The sequence below is a fragment of the Mastacembelus armatus genome, chromosome 3, assembly GCF_900324485.2.
Source record: "Mastacembelus armatus chromosome 3, fMasArm1.2, whole genome shotgun sequence".
Classification (NCBI taxonomy): Eukaryota; Metazoa; Chordata; class Actinopteri; order Synbranchiformes; family Mastacembelidae; genus Mastacembelus; species Mastacembelus armatus.
In genome coordinates, this window is record NC_046635.1 from 20,456,080 (window position 1) to 20,479,228 (window position 23,149).

The window sequence follows — 23,149 nt, forward strand, 5'->3', positions numbered from 1 at the left end:
TATTCTTTGCTTAAATTTCCTATAACAGTCAGATTCAATAAAGGACATCTTTTCTATCTCAACATAATCATAAAAGCATGAAACCATGCCAACCATGTCTTTGGAAGGGGAGTTAAAATGCTCATGTAAAGACTTCTTGTTTTTCAGTTGGTTCTTTCCACCTTGTCTGTTCTTTGGCATCAAGCAGATTCTGTTGGATAGATTTTCTTTTTTCACTAACAATTTCTCTGCTCAGGCAGTAGAAAACATGATGTGCTGAGCTCTCTCACAAGGTGAGAAACAGGGTGACACTGTGCTCTCAGACACTTGTGAAGGGTTTAATATGTTTCAAACCCCTAAAAGGGCTTCTCTCCACCGAGAGAGGGATGAGGAGCACATGAATAGAGAAAGAAAAAAAGGTGAGGAGGGCACAACAGACAGAAAATGCTTTCCGTCAGGCCAGAGTACTCTTGAGGCTGGGGGTCTCAGCGACGTCTGTCTTTATCAATAATGCAATACACATATGTGCCACCTCATGGCCTTATACATTTTTCAGCAACCTCAGACATGAAGGATCTTCACCTTGGCTTTCCACTCATTTTCAGTGGCACAAGGGGAGCTGGGCTCTTGTGAACAGGTTGAACTCAGAGTCACCTCTGCCTGCAGTGGGGGGGAACTTGTCATTCCCACAAATCAGCCTGCTGATTGTTGTCTAGGTTTGTGCTGTCTGTCGGCAATAGCACAAAACATAAGGTTTTGAGACACCCCGAATCTGTGACTACACACACACACACACACACACACAATAGTTTCAAAGCCAAAGGTTTCCTTATTTTTATCCCGCAGTACACTGTTCAGCTAGCAAATACAGTAATACGGTTTGGTATTACAGTTTATACCTCACCAATACAATAAAAATAGACTGGTATACAACTTTAACTTTATTAGCCTTAATGCTAAGATTGAACTACTATTCCTTAGAGGCTCCTTTCTTAATAGCTTCTGCCCTCAGCAAAGCCAAAACCATCAACTGTAAGATGATCAACCATAGCCAGGAGAAGATATAAGATTGAAATCAAACTAAAACCAAATCAAAAGGTATTACCTTTTAAAACAAGTACTACCGGTTTAGAGTTTTGTACAAAGTGATTCATGCAATAAATGAGCAAACTAAATGTAAATATAAGTGTGTTCTTATGGCCACATGGTTACCATTCTGCTTCAGACCCTAAAAACTTTTGGTCGGCTCTGGAGACAACCACCTCTTCTGGCTGAAAGGCTGGACCATGCCACCCTGCAGAGTCCCAGAAATTAAACAGCCCGCTGAACGGACAGTAACAGCTTTCTCAGCAGCTTTACCTCTCAGTGTGGCAAACAACTATTCCAGAAGTCATCTCACAGCTTGTTTTTAGCTTCTCCAAACCACAGACTTTAAATCATAGAAGTGAGCATGTGGCAAGAAGTTGGTACATCTAAAGTAAAGCTTCCCTCCACCTTGCCAACTGCCTTGTCCATTAATAAGATACTTCACTGTACTCCCCTTATCATCTGCTCTAACAGTGCAGCTCATTGCTGAGGGTCAGCTGCACATCTGTGGGGTGTGAATTTGTGTGGCTACATGAATGTTACTTAAGCAGAAGGTTGGTACACACATTAAATTAAACACAACATACATGTGTTTTAAAATGTTTCAAGGTATTTAGTACTGAACTCAGCAGTCACACACACATTTAGTTTCTGTTGTTTGCAGTCAGCCATAGCAAGTGGTGGGTCAGCAGCCAGACGGTTAGGAGGTCAGTCTTTTTGTTTGCCAGTAAGGCAGAAAAAGAAGCAGTTGCACAAACATAAGCAGATGGTCAGTCACAGAGACGGAAAGTTAAACAGGCAGCCAGCTACAGTAGCATGAAGGGAACTGGAGCAGTGAGCAGCATTATGTTTCCCTGCCAAGACACATAAGCCTCCAGCTAGATGAGCTCTGCTACAATAACAAATGTTAATCAATGTCTCTCAGCACATTATAGCTTTATCTCATCTGAACGTTGTCAAAGAGATGTAGAGATTCTTCTAAATGACTTATAATTGCGACTATCCTTTATGTAAAATGGGCCTTATATAAAGTAAATATAAAAAGATGATAGTAAGATTTTGTAGCTGATAGCTCAATCCACTGTTGGTTTTCAGACAGTTTCTGATGCTGTTGCAAAGACACCTGGTTTTGACAAATGGTAGGGAAAAGTATTAAACTAAACCCACCAAAGCTGCACATTCCCATCAAAAGAATGGAATATGACTGCCTCTAAGCTAAAGTAACCTCTACCGTGGCTGGGATCAGGGGTTGCTGAAGGGCACCATTAGCTGAGATGCGGGCACATCAGCAAATCAAGGCAAGGACAGTGCAAGAGGGACTACGAGGGAGAAGTGCAGCATGTAGGTGGGAGACAGAGGTCTGAAAGGTGGAAATTATTATCATACTGAAAAGACTGAGTCAGCAGACTATCGGGTCGCAGGAATACAAGGACCTTTACAAGCAAGATGTTAGATTGATCCACTATGTTGTGCATGTGAATGACAAATTGCAGAAAAACATACTTATAATACCTGACTTTTACTCACATTTGACTTTGTTAACTCTTCAACACTTTTTTCACTTTTTTTTTACCCAACTGTCATGACCACTTGTGTGTGTTGTTCTTACTTAAGTGAGAGGGAGTAGTCATTCTTGCTGGTCTCGCTGTTTCTCACAAGGTAGCTGGCCTCCTTACACAGCCTGAGCAGAGATTCTGCATCTGTTCGGCTGATTGCGCCATGGTACCAGCTGCAGTGAGCAATAAGAAAATAAAAGCAGAATGGATGGAAGAATAAAGAATGCTTAGGATAAGCAATAAAATGGACAACAGAACTGAAACAAAATGATTAGACCTGCCCATGAATAGAAAAATTAACAGAAGGGCAAAAGTGGAATTTTAACAAAACAACAACAGGATACAACTCACAACTGGCTTTCCAGGGGCATGGTTGGGTCAATACGCTCCCCAAGAGAGGAACTGCAGTGCTCCAGTGAAGCCATTTTGGTGTTGACCAGACAACCACTGGAGTGTCGCTGTGGCTGGCGAGCTTTTCCCTCCTTTGTAGGTGACATTCGAGACTTCTCCACACCATCAAACTGGACTGTAATACAGGAAAATACAAGAGCTGAAATATTCCATTCTGTCAGGCTATGTCCAGTATCTGAAAAACATTAACTGCTCTGATATTAATACATCAATAACTTGGGGTTAAGGTCACATGGAAAAGCTAGTGTGCTAAACAAGAGATATACATTTGCATTTGAAGTTATGACGTAACTTGCTGTTAAATGTTTCTGCTGAACTAGATCAGCGCAGAGTGGGAACCGCAATCCAGGTTGTCCTTTTACACACACACATACAATTTTTCATTCCTCGTGGGAACTTTAAATTGACCTACATTAGTTTCCCTGACCTTAACCAATACCCAGTACTTGCCTAACCTTAACCTTAACTTAAATCTATTCTAATTCACATAGTGGGGACCATGAGGAAGTCACCGTGTGAGTGTGTAAGCAGGATTCAGTCCCAACAATGTGAGAAATACCAGGGGCACACACATACACACACACAGTGGCACTTTGTGTAACCCATCCAGCTGAAGGACATGTACACACAGTGGAGGGCGCATAAATCAATCCTGTGTTCACATACACACAAACTCCCTGCAAACTCTCAAAGTTCTATGTCTGTAAATAAACACATATACACTAATGTATGCATAAGCACACACACACACACATATTATATATATATATATATACTTGCACACTTGGAATATTCATATAAATAAACACACATACATACACAGATCACACGCACAGGTACTGCAAGTTAAACATTAATCTGGCTTTTCAAAACTCTCATGGTCAACTGTGAAGATGACAAGCTCTATTTGCAACTTCACAGGGAAGTGTTTGATGGCATGTGGGGGCTGGAGGTGACCTCTGCATGACATAAAGGGTGGAGGTCACTGTGTAAATTCACGGCCGATCAACCGACAGAGAGAGAAAGCATTTATGTTTATTTACATAAGCTAACAAGATGAACAAAAGAGACATAAAAGCAAATTTGCACTTCTGGCAGATGATTCTCAAGGCCAAAAAACAATGGATGCCGGAGCAGTTGTGGGTTCACGTGTGTTGTAGCCATTTTCTCTCAGTCATCCATCACTATAATTGATGTCACAGCACCGTTGGTGTTGGAAAGACCTGTTTAGAGCCAATGACACGCTTCTCAAGCAATAACAGAGGGCCGGCTTCCTACTACATCAACCGTATGACAAGCTTTAGCTGGAGACTGTTGGCTGCTTAAAGGTTTTTGAACAACACATCAAAGCTGAGCCCTTGATGGAAGGAGTTAATGTAGTATGAAGCTCACGGCAACTGGATTGCATCGGCCTTTGCAGTTTTCTGTCACTAATGGCCAGTCTTGCATCTAATGTTTAATTACCCAGCTGAACATGGCAGCTAATGTACAGACAGTCAGGCAACTGTGATCCTCACAACATGTTGACGGAGATGGGCCTACAGCTGTCTAGACTCTGCTTTCCAGTCAGAGGATTGTATTACACTTTACAGTTTGTGAGCACGCCAAGTGTTCCTGTACCATGCTGAGTGGAAGGGCTGACAATATCAATAAGTCAACTTAAGGTACACGAGACAACAACATGTCAACACATTTTTTTGGGCTTGTGGACACCCCTAAGTGGGACTAAATAGGAAAACAACCTGCAGCCCCCTGCAGAAACAGCTGCTAAAATAACACATACAGTACAAATGGTAAAAATCAATACCTCACTTGCACCTACAGGCTTTGAGAAAAACTACATAAAAATATGTACTGTAAAGTAGTTCCGTTTTTTTGCAGATAAAATAGTATAATAATAAGAATTAAACAAATAATAAATAAGCAGATTTAGCTGATACATTTGAGATTTTATTTAAACATATTTATAAGACCTTCACTAAAGTATTTTTACATCACTGTGGTAGTACTACAGTACAGGAGGATGAGCTGTTGTTTCAGCGCCAGCCACCAGGGGCTCCCCTTCACCTCCACACTCAACACCAGGTTGAACTCTCTGGCCTTGAGTGCATTGATGCATTTCCCTAAACATAAACTCATGGAAATGATTATTGCAAATGACTCCAGCTACCGTTGTGATCTTGGCCTCTGCACTTCTGTTCATTATGGGTCTGCAGCTGAATCTTAAAATGACAGCCAAATTGTACTGTTGCATGACAGCTGGGTAAATTGTGGCTCTAACCTCAGACCCATGGAAGACTGAGCTACAGTTTTCTTGGGGTATGATTCTTGGACTATAGGCAAGTCAAGTGATGCTCCTGTGCCGCATGTAATTCCACATGGAAGATGTTATTAGTTCTAGACTTTTTTTTTTTTTTTATGCCGTCCATTTCAACCACATGCTGAATGCTGGGAATACAGTGTGAGTAGGATGAACATACAGTATATGTGTAAGGGTTAGAAACAGTGTTTCCATGGAAACTGACCAAGGGGACAAGGGAGATACATGTTTGCTCTGTTCATCCCTGTCAATACTGACAGATCACAACATGAAGACGCAGCCAGTTGTGCTCTCTACCTCCTTCACTTTCAGTTTCGCTCTTACTGTTTAAATACGTCCAACCCTTCCTCTTTTTCTCCCCCTTACCTTCTCTTTGATCTTTCCATCTCACACACTCTGGCCCTGACTCTCTAACTTGCTCTGTCTTTTTCTCTGTATTTTTTACACATCAAGGACATAAAAAGATAGTGGCGAATGGACTGTGGAGGAATTCCTCCACAAAAGCACAAGGAGACAGTGTAGTGACAGCTTTGATCTGTTATCTCCACTGCTTCTAACAGCCCTAATGCAGAGCAGTCATTCACTGATTGTCTGTTTCTGCAAAAAAAAAAAAAAACTTTATCTACTTACATGTCTATATATAAATTGCACCTTGAACGTTATGTGATTTTGCTTTTTCAGTTTACCAGTGAGCGAAACCTATGAGGTTGGAAAAGGTATCTTCTATTGTGACATAAGGATGAATGCTGCTGTCTTGGTTTCCCCACACAGTCCATCTCTCAGCGCACTCAACCATTCGCCTGACCTCAGCTCTTCACATTTCCTCCATTCTCCCAGCGCCCACATTAATTCTTCCGCTTGGCCAGATCCAACACAATCAGTGCTTTTTTTTGACCTTGATTAAACCCTTTTTTTCCTCCACCACCTAGAACAGGTTGAGTGGCTATTCTCAGTGGAGCTCACCCTGTCAACCTTTCCTGTCAGAGCTGTGACTTTTCCACAGGCAGAGTGTATAGTTCTACAAGAAGAGTATTACCGTGAAGAGTCTCCAAACTAAACAAAAGCTATCATTTTATTTGCTCAAGTGTGAATGGACCCATGTCTGCTTTGATTGCCAGCTATCTCACCAGCACCAGCTTCAAATGTTTTGAGGCTGAATATCAATGGGAGTCAACTGAACTCATTCCCCTTTCATTCTCTGGGGCCCAGAGTCCAAGAAATGGTCGACAGGGGATTGATGAGAGGACTGGCCCACAGGAGAACAAAAGCCCTGGAAGGCAGCTTAAAGGAGACAGGAGAGTGCACATACATCCAAACTAAACACGCACACATGCCTACACACATTCACACACAAAGACACATACGTAAATGTGCAGGGGAATCTATGCGTGTGTTATCAGTATTGTTGCTTGTAAACCGCCGCAAATGGAATCTGTGTATGAGATTGAACTGTCAGTCAGAGGCTGACTGATGGCTGAATGGTCTGCCCCCTTCAGATGCATAGCTTCTTTTTACAGAGCTCTATAAAAAATTAAAAAAAAAAAAAACACACACACACAGAAGAGGTTTGGAGGAGAGTGTGGGAGAGAGGGGGCTGATTGGCTAGGACACAGATAAACCCAGAGGTCTGAAAAAAAACAAAACAAACATTTCCAGCATAACAATACATAGTACAATATAAAACAAAATAATACCATTACCACATAGAGAGAGAGAATTACAGTGGGCATCTGATACCAGAAAAAAATCTCAGTTAAGCACACCATTATACAATGGATTTGTACACTTTTCCAGGATGTTAGAGACACAATATTTAAAATGTAAAAGCAAGACAAAACACCAAAAACATTACATTCATCAGGCTTTTGAACAATTTGACTATTCCTGCACACAATCCTGTGCAAAGTCCTCTAATTAGGCTGGGTAATTAATTCTCATTTACTAATGTACTCCTATCAAAAAGGATGACTAGTGAGAGGGAATGTGCCACCGCTGCATTGTGAGGTGAAAATTGAGTTTTCCAGCTAGGACGTGTGAAATGATTAACAGATCTGCATCTCATTAGAATGCAATGCACACTGCCAATAGTGCACAGTGTGGTATGATACCTGAGGAACTGGTGGGTTTAAAAAATATTTTTTTTAAAAATCACTCAGTTTTATGTTAATATTCATTATGTGCATTGGACATTCAAATAATGATCTGTTGGACAGGTTTAATGATATACTTTTAAAGCCAGAAGATTAAACTCTGATGACTTCAGCATCTATGAATTTGTTTTCTTCCTTTGTATAAATCCCAAAGTGACAGGGTAATTAGGTTTTCCAAGACAAACAGAATGACCCTCCAAAGCTTCAGCTTGTGAATCTTTTTAAAATTACATCTGGTTATCTTTTAATTACTTTAGTCCTGTTACTGTAGATTAGAGGAATGAGAATGTAAGAGAAATGTTTCAAACTTCTAATAATTAATTCATCCCACAAAACAAAGGCTAGAAGCTCTTTCATTTGTAAAAAAAAGTGTGCTTCATTTTTATGTGAATGTTTTATCTGTCTTGCCAAACTGCATCCAACTTCTTATAATGCCATTTCATATGTGAGGCGGCTGTAACTGAACTGTAATGGATATTGTTGGTTGATATTAGAGGAAATCACAACAGCCTTTATAAGGGTGAACAACCCATGATCCTCGACGACCACTGTCTTGATTGTTTTCCAACCATTCGTGCCCTGCTCACTGCTGATTACCTGGATGAGGTACGTGCAGTCAATCAGAAGCTGGAAGATACTACTTCACTTTGTCTTCCCCACACCTCATCTCAGATAGTATCTTCCAGCTTCTGACTGATTGAACACACCTCATCCAGGTAATCAGCAGTGGGGCATGAGGGCAGGGATAGTTGAAAAACAAGCAGGGCAGTGGCCCTCCAGAGAATTCCCTGGCTACCCGTGCCTTTTAAAAACATACACTTAACTTTTTACCCTGGCTGAGTCAAGCATATAGGCAGTCCTGTGAATATATCACATATATCTGTGTGTGAATGGAGGAGTGGCTATTTGCTGAAGTCTAGAGAGTCCATTGTAACTGTATTCACAAGGGTCATGGAGGTCATTAACCCATCCCCCTGCATGTCTGCCACAGTGATCCCTGACCCCAAAGTTGTAGAGTGGGGCCACACTGGCTCAGACAGAGAGAGGATCACTTTACAACTGGACGCCAACCTTAAACCCACTCACATCACAGAGGGAACTAGAACCTTTCCCATGGATTTATGGATATAAATCAACTCCCTGCCCTGTCCTCGCCTGCAGCACACAGTGGTGTCCACTTACATGGCCTCATTCTATGTCTTTCCCCTCTGCCAGGGGAAATCCCATTCCTGGCATTAGTTCTGCTACACATCCTTTCTCTCCCTGGGTAATTACAGTGTTCAGAGTGTGAGTCTGTGGAATGGTTTCAAAAATCAACTAACAGCAATAATGGTCAAAAATAGACAAATTACTGGGGAATTGGGTTTGATAAGATGGTAAATATGGCTAAACCTCAGGTGAAAAGTCAAGTCTGAGCTGATATCGCCTCAAATGAGTTTGATTTTTCAATTTCTGTAAGCCACTTTGCAGAGAAATGCAAGCCAGAGGGACATCTGGGACGGTTATGAGTATGTTGACAACTGGAAATGGGGGTCACAGCAAATGGCAATTACGCATGCAGACGGCAGTTCAGCACAATTAAACCTAATGAGCCTTCAGCCCTAAAACCTGCACAAGAGTTAGTGATTTTCTGCCACATGTAATCCAGATGGAAAAGTGTAGCCATTACCTGAAGTCATATACAGTGTTTCAAAAAGAACACTTTGATGAACTCTTTCCTCAGTGAACAACAAATTTAAGAGAGCTTAAGCGAGGATAAAATCCGCAACCTATCACAGTTAAACGCTACTCTTTACTCTTCAAAGTGTTCATTAATAAAAAAACAAAGAGACAGATAAGACAGAATGATGGATAGGCAGGTGGGTTGTTGGATGGATGAAAAGACAGACAGAAACACGGGGGTAATTGATGGGAAAGATACTGGACAATGTGAACACCAACACCCACCATGGTGGTGCTGGTCACTGCTTGTCTGTCCTGGCGAGGGCTGAGCTGTCTGGGAGGGAGACTCTAGCTCCTCCACGGTGGGAGGGCTGGTGTTGAGTTGCCCGACAGGAGGGGGCCACGGTAGGTCCTTGATCACTTTAATCTCTACTGCAAGTGTTGCCCAAGTCACCAGAGGAGAGATGGAGGGAAGCAGAGGACAGCAACAAGAGGCATAAATGGACAACAACAAAGGGAGTGAGGACAGGGATGACAGAAAACAGAGAAGAAAAAAAGGTTAAGTGAAAAATTGGTAAGCGCAGAAGATGCCAGCATTGTGGTGCAGAGCTAGTCCATATTGTGATCCAAGAATCGGCAGCAGCTGTGTACTAGAGAAGAAAGGAATAAAAACAGGATTGAAAGAGAAGATAAGTTAGTTCTAAAAGTAAAGTTGGGGTTTTATCACTGGTTTCACCTTGGATCAAGCTCAAGGTTGATTAAAAGACACAGATGGGAAGAACTGAGGCCTGAAAGCAAAAAGGATTTTCATTGAGTATGCAGATTTAGTTCTCAATTCAAATTTAATAAAAGGCTATTGAACCCCAACCCTATGTGAAAAGCTTTTGGGCCTTCCCCACTCAATGCCCCGACACGAACTATACTGAGACTGAAGTCTCAGAACCAGACCGACCAACTTTGGTCTCACCTTTGGATCCAGAGATGCACTAGAAACATTCAAAGTTCTGAATCCTTGCTTTTACTTCAAAGTGATGCACGTGGTACAGAATATAAAATATAGTAATGCCTTGAGCTCAGCTACAGCTAGTCACCGATACAGTACATCAGCATACAGTCTGTTGTTATTCTTAGTGCTGAGGTTGGGGAAAAAAGACTTTAGACTCCTATGTTATGATAAACAATATCCTCCATTGAGACAAAGCTCAAAACAATCCATCCTGGCAGTGGACACTCCCTAGGCTTTGCCCTTAAATAATGCATACCTCATGTCCAGCTGGAGTATTACCAGGGTAAATCGAGTGCGCTTGTAAAAGCATATCAGTCAGGGAGGAAGGGCCATTTGTTAAATAGCTGAGGATATGTAATAAATGAGATGGGGAGGGGAATGTTTTTTGTCATCCAAGAGAAAACTTGTTAGAAGACAAGGCTAATAAAAAAAAAAAAATAGGTTAGCTGTAGCAGCTTTGAAAACCTACTGGATGTTTCTCTGGACGTTGCATGATTCTATTAGTGATTTTTGCTATGATATCCAAACATAGGTCTTCCACCAAGACATCTCATAAAGGAAATTTGAATGTCACTGTCCGTGGTGCTGGAGATCTCACGGCAGTCGGTGAAAGTAAGCAAAATAAATTAAATTCAGTGTCGTTTCATCAGTCTGGTTAGTTCTAATGGCAGACAATGCTACATATGCTACATATTTCCCCCTGTCAAAACCAAAAGGAAACAAAACTACAATATGACGACTACAAATACAATAACAGGAAAATGTACTAAAACTTACAATGAAATATCAAACAATGAGGATAGATAAGATTAAGCCCAGTTGACCTTCAAAAGATCTATACACCAAAAACATGTCTTCTATATCAAATTAGACTGCATGATAATAAAGACTGAAATTAATATATGGATTACCATGGACAAGAACACCCTTCAGTGGTAGCCTATACTATTTGTCCTATTCTATCCATCAAAGTGCTCTGAAATCATCAGTGTGACAGTGATACTGCACATAGGTCCATCACATCTGTCATGTTAGGGCGCTGACAGCCTTATTTGACACAGAAGAAGATGTGACTCAGCCAGCAGATAGGTCTCTCTGGAACATGTCTATAAGTTGTTGAAGACTTCCTTAAAAATATGTTTTTACCTCTCTGACCAGGCTCTTATATTTGGATTTATATTTCTACTTTTGTATTTTATTTGCTCATTATTCCTGTTGGTTATAAGAATATGTAGTGTTTGCTATGCAATAATTATTAAACAAATGTTAGCATATGGCTTAGAAGGCTCAAGATTGTTAATAAGTTAATATCTAATACCAAGTTTTAGTTTAAGGAAAGGCAGCAATTATTCTGTCAGATTTTTAGAGGCACATTTTTATTCAGAGTAACACCTCCTCATATAAAGGGAATAAATGACTAAGTTCTACTTCAGCTGCCTAAAATGAAAAGAACGCAGCTGTATTTATAACCATTAGTGTGTCACGGTCTTTTATTCATTGGTATATAGGCTGGTTTTCAGTGGGAGGATGAGCATAATTTTATGGACTTGTCTGTCTTCCACCCTGCAAGGAATTGCAGCATGGAGGTGGTACAGGACATGCTAATGAGAAGCAATATCTGCAAGCTAGATGAAGGGGGAAACTGGAGAATATTCAATTCGACAAGCAATTAAATAGCTGAGCCCGCAGTGTCAGGGGGCTAATCTGGAGAAAGGTGGCTGGAAGGGGAGCTGTTTGCTGACTATCCTGATGGGAGAGATGTGGAGTGGAGGAATGGTGGGGATGAAGGGTGGGGAATGGAAACAGGGTCAAAAACTCTGGAAGATAATGTAACTTCCTCTACTTTTGGTGAAGTAGGGGACTCTTCCTCTGAGATTGTGCGCCTAATACTCATTTCACATTGCAGATTAGCGTGTAATTGATTGGGGAGCAGAAGGCTGTGAGTGTGGCTCAGATTCGCTTGGTTGCACAGCTGAATAATGGCATTTAGAACTGTGAAAATTAAGGTAAACTGATTCAAAGGCAGATGTTTTATTTTGGCAAAACTCAGTATGGTAACTTGAATCTCCCTCGCCTAGTAATATGTATATTCAAAAAGTCCCAAGGCCCTCTTGAATAATCCTTCACTCTAGATGCCATGTTGCCACATGGATGAATGCATTTCTGCACCTTGTAGCATTGTTCAAAGACACATTCAGTGACACGTTCAAATTTAGGACTAAGGTGACAATAACAGTCGCCTACACACGAGTTGATTTACATGTTGACGCTGAAGGCTCATCACGCTGCTACAGATATTTTCACATATCTCTCCCATCGCACAGCCCTCTGTGAAACATACACATTGTGCTAAATAAATCTATTTACAGCTTTAATGGCCGATCCAGATTTCAACTGATTATCAGCCCTGTGGGTGGCACATCATAGTTTGTGTGAACAGCTCAAACAAGTGTTCACAGACAGAAAATATCAAGTAGAAAGCATAGCTCAGATTCATTATAACACCCGTTTTGTTTTTTTCTTCTTTTAGTTTGTTTGTTTTGGTCACGTCTTTAATTATTAAGCTAATACATCTGCTCATTATAAAGCACTTTGACAGGACATTAAGGGAAGTGGTATCCAAACAAAATACATGATTATTTCTATAATTTGGAGGCTTTGATTCAGATTATTGTAATTACTGACAGCAGTGTTTGTATTTTACTTACTTTCTTCCTAATGACTAAGGACCATTTCTGAATAAATATGTAAATACGACCAAAGATTACTCAAAATTTATCATCTGTTATAATTGCATTTAGATCAATATGCCATCGCTCATCTGCTTAATCTTCCATCCATATTAGTACACATTTCCTCATGTTGACATAGGAATACAGGGTATTAATTGTAAATTGACAAAGCACTTGCCACTCAAGTTAACTAAACAAACATGTTAGGACTTTCAATCGGAAAATTTAAAAGCAGCTTCATGTGTCACTCACATGTCCTCATAGTCCTGCATAAAAGGGTTTTTGGCATTGGCAAGTGGACTGTATTGTTAAGACCGCAGCTGATGAATTACTTGCTTCGTAGCTTTACTGAGGGTACAGTTCATCAAATGAACCGGAGAGTACTTGAACAATGAACAAGTGTCCCATTTTTTATCTGAGTTTACCTTCCCTTTGTTCTTTCAGAGAGGCAGATCTATTTTTAAAGCCAGGTATTGGTTTGCTCAGGTGTTTCATTAGCCCGTGGCACTTCATCACTGTAAACAATGCAACACCATAAATCACCAGCTATGCTTGTTTCCACCAACGCCATTTAATTTAGTTCTGCTTAATTTGGTTGGCTAATTGCATGCATATTCAAAACAAGCCGGAAGATTGTGATGTTTATGGTGCACATTATGAGGAGAAGAGCTTAGAACACAAAACCAGCCTTCTCTGAGGACATGTTTGTTGCACTGGCATCCGAATCATTACAGATAACAAGTGTGTAATGCTCTAGGGATACTGAAATGCCACCTCATAATTCTCTGCATACTGTATCTGTCATATTATACGGTCCGGCTCTCTTTCAAAGCACAGATCTATTTTGAAAAGCTCTGGGATTGTATTAAAAAAGAAATGGCACTGAAAATGGGTGATGGATATGAGATGACAGAAAGGCATTTTCCGTGCTCTTCCATAAAGAGAGTGAAGGGAAAGATGGGTTAGTGACGGCTGGTCAGCAGGAGCTTCCAGTGGGCCTTTCTAGTGATGCGCTGTTTCTATAGTTTGTGCGGGAAGCTTACAGCGCTCTTGTGTGTGGCCAATGTGTGTGAGTGAAGATAAGACCTGTGGCAGAGCTCAGAGAAAGACAGCAGGACACATCTGAGGCTCATGAAAGAGGGCTGTCAGGAAGGTTATCAGCAGGGTGTTGCAGCAGAGTCCAAGAGGACGGGACAGCGCTGAGGAGTGACGGACAGAGCTGGAGAAACCGGATCATCCAAGCAGAATGAGATAGAACCATGGCACTCGCAAAACAACTTTACCCCTGGTGCAAATATAACCAGTGCAGGGCTGTAACTAAATCAATTATTTTCGGACATTATACTTCTTTCTCAGATTTCTGGGTCATTAAGCCCAAGAAGATTCATTAAAAAACTATAAAGCACCCGAAGACCTGAGGGAGCAAGCAACAGCACCTTCTCTTATCTCCTATGTTAAATGCAGCATACCCCGCTGGCCAGGGGCCGAGTGAAAAGACTCACTAGCAGGTAACACAGGGCAGAGATATTAAGTAACAATGGCTCTCGACCTCATTCCTGCTGTACTGAGGCTCAGATTTCTTATAGCAGCGTATCCATGTCTGGGTATGTGAATGAGTATGTCATATGCATTGCTGGGTTTACACTGTTGGACATGCGAGCACACTTTCTCCTGCCCTCACACGCAGGCTTCTCCACATGGTCAAATTCTAATGTGTCTTCCTCACTCTTCACCTCCAGTCTCATCCATCACCTACTCAGCAGCTGGGAGAAAGGCAGGAAAGAGGCTGCGGCAAGTGTGTGTGTTCATTCTCAAAAGGGGAGAACAGCGAGGATGAGTGATTAACCAAACCACAAGTACACAGCCTCCCAACAGCCTAACAAGGCAGGGAATTTACATTCCATTGCATACCTGTCAGGAGATAGCCCAACAGTGAATAATAACACCAGACCAAGTGTTGTCAAGAGGCGAGCATGCAGGCAGTGATAGGGACAGCTGAGAAAAAAGGGCTACAGCAGGGAGCATTAGTCTGCACTCCTTCCTCTAACATTAATGAAGACATATTGTCTTTTTTGCAGATTGCATTACTGTGACATACCATGGAGGGAGAGCGTAGGCTGCACTTGCTACTTATTTAATTCCCCCCAACCCACTTCTTTTCTTTTTGTTACACCCACTACGTGGTCTTTTTTTTATTATAATACTTTGTTTGGAGACACTTTCATTTCCTATATAATTGTTATAATATAAACTGTAAAGAGAGGAAAGTGCTTCTGAAAACAAAAAAGTGAACAGTATCATTAGTCATTGATATTACACAGCCATAAAATGATTCAGCAACTATAGAAATAAAGCAGAGGAAAACTGCTCTCTAGAAACCTAACAATACATTGAGCTATAGTTGCTGATTTTAAAACAGGCCATCTAGCTAGAGAGGTGCTTGAATCAGGACTGAAATCGCGACCTGGTGACAATTTTAATGACTAATTTAATTGCTGTGATCTGGGAACATGGCAACCTCACCTCAATGGAAGCAGGTTGGGCAAACAACATGAGCAATACACAATACAGTTGTTCCAAGTCCAGATATGTTAACTAAACGTATTGGGCAATGAACTGAAATAAGCATCTACAAATGGCTGTGTATAACAACTGCAGTAGGCCAACTCACAATGAATGGATATAATATAACATGACATATAATATTCTGATTTAGTTGTTCTTTTAAGCAGGTGGTTTATGTTAATGATTGCTTTTTACAGTTATCTGACATTTCCTTTTAAGTAAACATTTGTTATTAATATATTTATACATTCATACAATGTGTTGTTTCATAATCTCAAAACCACATTAACACACCATAGTGAAGCTTTTCCCACATACTACCATGACTACTTTTCATAGAAATGGCTCCAACAACCCCAAACATTCGGAAAATGTACTTCTGAAAGTGCTGCTAAAACTGAACCCACATGGGCCTGGTGTGATAAACCAAAATATCTCATTACAGGCTCAACAGTGAGAAAGTATAAAATAAGACTCTTAGCCAACTCTGAAATCTCACTACCAGAGAAAACATGTCCAGACATGTCACAGTCTATCATAGAGTAAGTCCATGACCTTATGATTCCAATATAAAATTTCATAAACCTTATGCAGCCAGACTTCCAGTATAAAAACAAATCCACCTACCCAATATGAAATGAGGAATTTCAAAAGATGAAATACATCATCAGTAACAGAGGTGTTGCTAAACAGCTGTTACATCTGCCAATTTGCAACCAATAGTTGATACAGATGTTTGAGATGGGGAACTCCAGGATGAGACTGGGCAACCAGGTAAAATCTGATATCACACTCTAAATTTATCCTTAAAGCCGTCTCAATATGGATGAGGCAGGAATTATGGGATTGTCAGCAGTCCTAAAGCACTGGCTCACATGTGAACCTAAATGCTGAAGCAGTTTATAATTTCTTAACACTGGAGGCAAAGATCAGAGCCACGGGTGCAAGCGCAGATGTTCAAGCTGAAAGGTGGGGAACTTTCTAAGCCCATTGATGTCTGGATCCAAGGCCTGAGTACATTGGCACCTGCTAGAGCAACCAAACTTGTGCTGACGAGGCTTGTCCCAGAGACATCTTTTCCATCTTCCTTTTTCTGTCATCCAAATAGTATGGAATTATTTCTGCCTGAATTAAACATAACACCGAATGAAGACATGCAATAAATCAAAGCACTTTTTGGACTGTGGCTTTCTTCTTTGAAAGACAACTTAAAGGCTTATCTCTCCAATCCCCAGCCAATGCTTTGACATCCAATGGAAATTAAATTAATCATCATCAAAAGAGGGACACTGCCTGTAAAGGGAGAGTTGAAAGAGGGATGTGTTAGTAAATAGCACCCTAAACAAACTCCTCTGAGTACTGCTTGACAGAAAAATAATGAGGGAGAGAAGGAGAGTGATTAAGAATGCAGCATCCCGTATTTAACTAATCACTGGCAGAGGCAGAACAGTGCGAGGACCTCAAAGTCTATATTACAAAATAAACAGGAAACAGGAATTTAGAGAGGAGATGGTCAATGAATAGTCATGACATGCAGTGTATGTACATCTAGCATTCGTTTGATTTGATCCTGCCCAAACATCAACGAGCCCCTCATAAACCAGCACTGCTGCCACAATGCAGTGAATCCACAAACATGTTATTTATTCTGACTAAGTATTAAAATCTTTTAAATGAGCCAGAAATCATTTACATGTTTTATCCATGTTGAGAACTGATACTGTCTTTTGGAAGGGAGGTGGGTTGGTAGAAAGTGGTACTTTAATTACCCAGAGGGATGCACTAAATACTCCCTTGGCCCTCTTTTTCCTGTCCTACAAATGAGATTCATGAGCACACTATTATTTAATGCCACATAAGAGACTATGCACACCTACATGTGTTACATATTACAGTGAAGTCCAGTTCCCTTCCCCAGTGAGCCCATCAGTGCAACACCATAAGATATTCACTGCTCTTTCAGTGTCTGTATTTTAATCAGATTCGATTCACTGAAATGCCGTGAAAATAGCATGCAGCGATTCCAAAGGCAAATTAAAGGACTGAAATAGATAAACACCAGGGAATAATAACATTGCAAAAAGTAAATGACAGCAGTGTACACTATTTACATAATTTCTCTTGCTCTGGAAAATTTTATTTACACGTCTACAAAGCTCACCTTTCAAGTGTAAAAACAAATTACAAACTTGGCAACTTACTTTCTCAACTGTGCATCACAATGAGCCTTTGGCCCATGCATATTAATGGATTCTTTTATTAGGCTGTAATTAAAAAAGGAACGGCTCATTCACTGATGATTTAGTTGTCCTGATGTTATCATGCACAACGCACTTTCACACTCAAGATTTCCTGAAACTTAAAACAAACAAATAAAGCTCTGGAAAAGCAGACATTGAATATGATTTCTGTACATCTAAGATGTACAAGCACAAATACTTTGAGAGTAAAAGTAAACTTAAGCTAATCTCTTATGAAATTCAGCTACTTTCTACTTTTCAAAATTTGCTATTTGGTAAAATCATGTGTCCACTGATTTGAGGAGAATTTTGAACAATGCCTGCACCGTTTTTTAGTCCACTTCAGGTGCTGGGAAATCATTTTAGTAGCATCTTGATAAAGAAATCAAGATAAAATGTTCAAAACAAGGTGATTTATTTTTTGTCAATCTACTGTAACATAACAGTTGTAACGTAAATAAATACAGAAAGACAAGAAACACACCCCAGCCCCATCTCCAAAGGTACCTGTGAGGGATTTAGAGGTGCAGTCCTTTCTTCTGTGGGGGCCTGATCCAGTGCCACTTATAGAGCCCTCGTAGCTAATGCAGTCATAACAAAGCAGAGCTGTTCAAGGATAAAAAAGAAAAAAATATATATATAAAGAGAAAAGGGGCGATGAAAAATAGAGTAAAGGGTTGCTGATTTTCTTTTTCTTAAATCATTTAAAAGGCTTGGGGTTTTTTTTTTTTTTTTTTTTTTTTACACTTGGGGGTGCATATTTATATTCCAAAGCCGTGTTCTTTCCAGGAACAGCCCTGTTTGATGTTATGACTGTGTTAGCCATGCTGAAGCTCTCAAACCACAGTGACTACCTGCACTGACATGCACCTGCACAACTCCCCCTCCCCTTTCCAAAACAGAAAAGGTATCAACTTAGTTTAAACAGACAACAGCTGGATCAAAAGAATAAACTGGACACCTGCAAATAAACTGAACGGGTCCTTTCACAGAGGAAAAAGAAAGCGTTAGAGTTTAAAGCAGCACCCTCAGCCGAACCCTCAAACCTGACCAAAGCCATAATCAAATTTGTTAAGGCTGGAAAAACAGACACCAAGGTTAGTTAAGCAGAAGAGGAACAGTTTCAGATTTAATTGAGTTAAAAGCTTGAAATTTAAAAAAGGCAACCCTTACCGAAATGCAATTATTGCTAAACTGTAACTGATTCACTTTCTGAGCTTTTGACAGAACTAACAGAGTGCAACAGGTAGAGCTGAAACAATTCAGCTGGATAGATAAAGAAAGCTTGTTTTCTGCCTTTTGAAGAACTAGTGTACTTTTAAAATGACTGAGCAGAAAAGACCAAGTATGGAAGTTGTATAATTTTTCCTGAAATTCTATGCATTAAGTTACTGACATGTTGACAGGTATTTTAAGTCACCTAGACTAATGTATTTTTTCACTGGTTGACATACCTGCAAAGGCTTTGGAAATCCTCTCCTTCTTCCACTCCCAGGGCTGGTCATACTCTTCGGGAGGTCGCTCATCATCCTGGGGCAATCGACTTTCTCTTGGGCAACGCAAGCGCTCAGGGTCCGACTCTCCACCGTTCTCGGTTGGCTCATAAGGCGTATCGTACAGGGGAAGCTGCCTCACAGTTCCCTCCTTAGGTCCTCTTCCACCAGATCGTATTTCTGCAGACAAGTAAAAGACTGGCCTTTAATGCTATGTTTCTGCACAAAAACTTTATAAATGAAAATGGAACAGTGGGGCAAGACACTGTCAGCACATGAGAAATGAGGATTTATGACCTTAGATGCTCTTGCAAAACACTATAGCAACACATTTTTTTAAAGCCTGACTTGCAAATTTCTTGTACAGTTTACAATATGATGAATGATATTTCAACTGATTTGACTGGGGTACAAAATAGCTTCATATACACTCCCTCAGTTAAGTCTCTCATTGAACAAATTGTAGAACTGATGGACCATGGGTAAAAAGAGAGAAATAAAGCTACAAACATCTTTTTTCAAATTCATCAAATTTACTTTCCCAAGTTTATGGGCTGAGGCAACCAGGTGTCCAATGAAGTTGTCCAACAGCTGCCTACTGTTATAGGCCATAACAAGTATGATTCTAATAGAGTAGGTAGATGCATCTTAGTCGCTGTAGCTTAAATGAATACTAGCCACAGTTAGCCAGGCACTGCAGGCCTTAATGATGAAAAAACACAGCTACAAGTGCTGTGATCACGTCTATATAGGACTGTCAACAACATAAATGCATGCTGGGCACTGTCTCTCTTACCTTTTGTGTCTAGTTTTTAAAAGCCTCACCAGTAATAGTCTGGAAGCAAAATAGTGAAGGTTGATAGGATGTGTGAGTGGTAATGCTGGGGCCTCTTACATGCAGTGAATAATGATGACAGTTTGCTATTGCTGAACCAATGGCAGAAGGGGAAGTTGAAAACACTGGGGAGAAGGGGAAGGGAACCTGGAAGGTTGAGCATGTGCAAAGGCACATGCCTGAAGAATTGAAAAGAAAAATGTTCCTATTTCACCTTGTTCCCTATGTCCCCCCTCAAAAGTATGAACACCATACACAGCATTTATTGTCTCTTTCAGACTAAAAGCAGGAAAACATACATTTACTCCTGGCAAATTACTAGCATTTTTTCATTTAACATTAAGATATTTGGTATTGCACCAAACTGTGTGCCAAACTTTCTGATGCAATGAATGATATTACTTAAAAACACTGTATTTTTCTCCTGAACAATGGGTATTTGAGTAAAACCCATCTCCAACTCACAAATGCCATTCATTTCAACAAAACCTACAAACGAAATGTTAGAAAAAAAAAAAACTAAAACAATATCCTGATGGTTCCGCCACTGTTAGAGCCTCAGTTGTGATGGTGCTCACAAAAGTATTTGAAGCTTGAAGTACAGCCTCTCAAAAGTGCCAGAAAAGAAATTGTTGGACCAAAAAGCTATATATCTTTCACTGTAGTGGACATTAGTGTTAGGGCAAAAACACATGAGGGCATAAGGGCATTTGTTGTGAAATCTTCACATGTTGCAGAAAAGGACCAGCATGCTTTGCTGTGTGCAATCTGATAATACATGCACCAGTGCGCTCCATTTCATTTCACATCTGGTTTGTGTCCACACTTTACACATAGAATCATAAATATGACTTATTCAGGATTTAATCAGATGTTTTTCTAGAGAGTAAAAGCTCTTTAAAAATCACACTTTTTTTTGGAGAAATATAGAAAAACCTATGACTGCATTTTGGTCTTTATCTTTATCATGTTTCAATGTATTGTTACATGCCCTTTTCTATTTAAATATTGCATATAATGTTCACAATCTTAAATTCAGTGCATATAGTCATGATTTTGTTTTTCATTCGTGTTGTAAATCTACTTAACATCACCTGGCATAAACTAAGATGCATGCAGCCCTTTTATTCTCTGTGTAAGGAGGTGAAAAAGACCTGACTCTTAATGAAGCCTCATGCCCTTGAGATTTCTCCTCCTATCCCCTTTCCCCTGCCTCCCTCCAATCTCCCTTTACTCATATGAAGTTGTTAGCAGCCTGCACCCTTCCTCCTGGGCCACATGAAGCTGTTAGCGGCCAGTACCCGCACAGAGTAATGCAATGTGAAGAGAATGAAATATTATGCCACACTACTGCATAATTGCCTCTTAGCCCAAGGGAACTCTTGCAGAAAAATGAGCAATGCGTTGAGCTTAATGGAGCTACCCGCTGGTGGTGGAGGTGGAGGGATGAGGTGAGGTAAGGCTGCCAGGTTCCGTATCTCAGCATAATCCCACATTAAGCAAACTCGCACTCTTTGATCTTAGCTGTTAAAAGACTTGGTATTATGAGATCCTGGCATGATTAGGTCCTAGCTCCCCCAGCAGGAGAACAAATAGCTCTAGAGCAAAGGGAGGATGCCAAAGGGGATAAAAATGAGAGGTGGGGAAGAAGAGGGTATCGCTGGTGAGGTGGTGAGTAAGTCTTGTCGGACGAATTCTTTAATTGGAGCCACGCTGCACTCATTAAGCTGGTGTGGTGGATTGAGACTCCCTGCTACCTCTCAAGAATCAGGCCTTACATGTGGAGACAGAAGCCTTGTTGACCTCTCTTTCTACCTCTGAATGTATATTTTGATTTCATACCTCCCTTCCTTTTTTCCATCCTTCCTTCAATCTTTCCTTTGTTTCTGTCTGCTTATGTTGAGGCTTGCTTTGTAAACTGGGTGGGGACATATCTATCTAGGCAAATTACAGTGACTGGCATGACCGTGGGGTTGTGTGTTGCAACACAGCTGCAGACTATCTTCTGTCGTTGACCTCTGCCTTTGTTTAGGGTCAAAGATCAGGCACCACACCCTTCCTTGATGTACCTCAAACCCCACACTCCTCGGATGTCAGAGTTCCTCTCCAGATGCTGCACTTCCTCGTGTTTGCTTTTTGCTCTCCATCCCCCACCCCACCTACTCAGCCTTTATAGCCCCTAATTTAAACCTGCAGGCAATCTCCATTTTTACTCATGTTTTACAAGGTGACCAGAAAGGGGGGGAAAAAAAGCAATTTTCATTGATGCTGCTACAAAGAACATCTTGTTGCACCAAAGTTTTGAGTGCTATAAGTATTTAAAAAAAAGTCATTAAAACTGCTAGTTTAAGTGTCCTGCACTCAACAAGGTTTCAACAGCCATGTTTGGATAGAGGCAGAGCTGACCATAACCATCTGTGAAGTACCATTAAAAAAAGATATGTCGGGGGGGGCAGCACAGACTGCTGAGAACCAAACAGCTGTGTTCGAGCTAAAAGCCATTTCTCCCTAATGAGAAAAGACACAGATACTGGCTGTCATAAAATCTTAAGTATAATGCTCAAGTCAGTTGAATCTACATTTCCAAATGCAAACTAAAAATCAGATGCAGTGAGGCGAAGCATTAGGCTTTAAAACATGTGAGAGATCTAGTCTTGGTTATTGTCTTTTTTTCTGGTTCATGAACTATAGAGATTAATCCAGTGGGAGAGTGGGATATATTCCCTGCCATAAATCCAGGGAGGCTCCTGTTCCACTTACTACAGGAGAAGCCCTCTGGGCATATTACCAGGGCAGTGCATGGGCAGGCAGAGAGCTCTGGATTAAATCAAAAAACATTAACTGCAACCAACCTGGCAGCCACATCCTGCTGCACATAAAGGACTGACCAAGCTATTCAGCCCTCATCGTCCAGACCACTCCTGTCTTATGCATCCTCCTTCTCCATTATTGGCAACAAGTAAAAGTGATTGCATTTACAAAACAGCAGCAAACAACCGCATAACTGTACTTTTTATTACAAGGCTAAAAAAACCAAAAAACAACATTTATCTGTCTCTCTGGTTGATTGCCACCCACCCTCTCCTACTGAGAAAGAGAGAATTTGCTGCTGTG

General features: G+C 40.7%; 1 protein-coding gene across 4 annotated transcripts in view; it reads right to left on the reverse strand.

Annotated features, from left to right (window-relative positions):
- The window catches only part of shf (Src homology 2 domain containing F), an 88,279-nt gene that overhangs the window by 6,530 nt on the left and 58,600 nt on the right, over nucleotides 1-23,149 (reverse strand). Inside the window, exons 3-7 of one of the 4 annotated variants that reach the window (XM_026294238.1) lie at nucleotides 19,162-19,380; nucleotides 18,215-18,313; nucleotides 9,450-9,596; nucleotides 2,973-3,147; nucleotides 2,675-2,794 (exon numbers count right to left, since the gene is read on the reverse strand). In XM_026294238.1, coding sequence (XP_026150023.1) covers nucleotides 2,675-2,794; nucleotides 2,973-3,147; nucleotides 9,450-9,596; nucleotides 18,215-18,313; nucleotides 19,162-19,380 — 760 coding nt within the window. The remainder of the gene's footprint in view (nucleotides 1-2,674; nucleotides 2,795-2,972; nucleotides 3,148-9,449; nucleotides 9,597-18,214; nucleotides 18,314-19,161; nucleotides 19,381-23,149) is intronic. The other 3 variants (XM_026294239.1, XM_026294240.1, XM_026294241.1) reach the window with 3 other exon arrangements.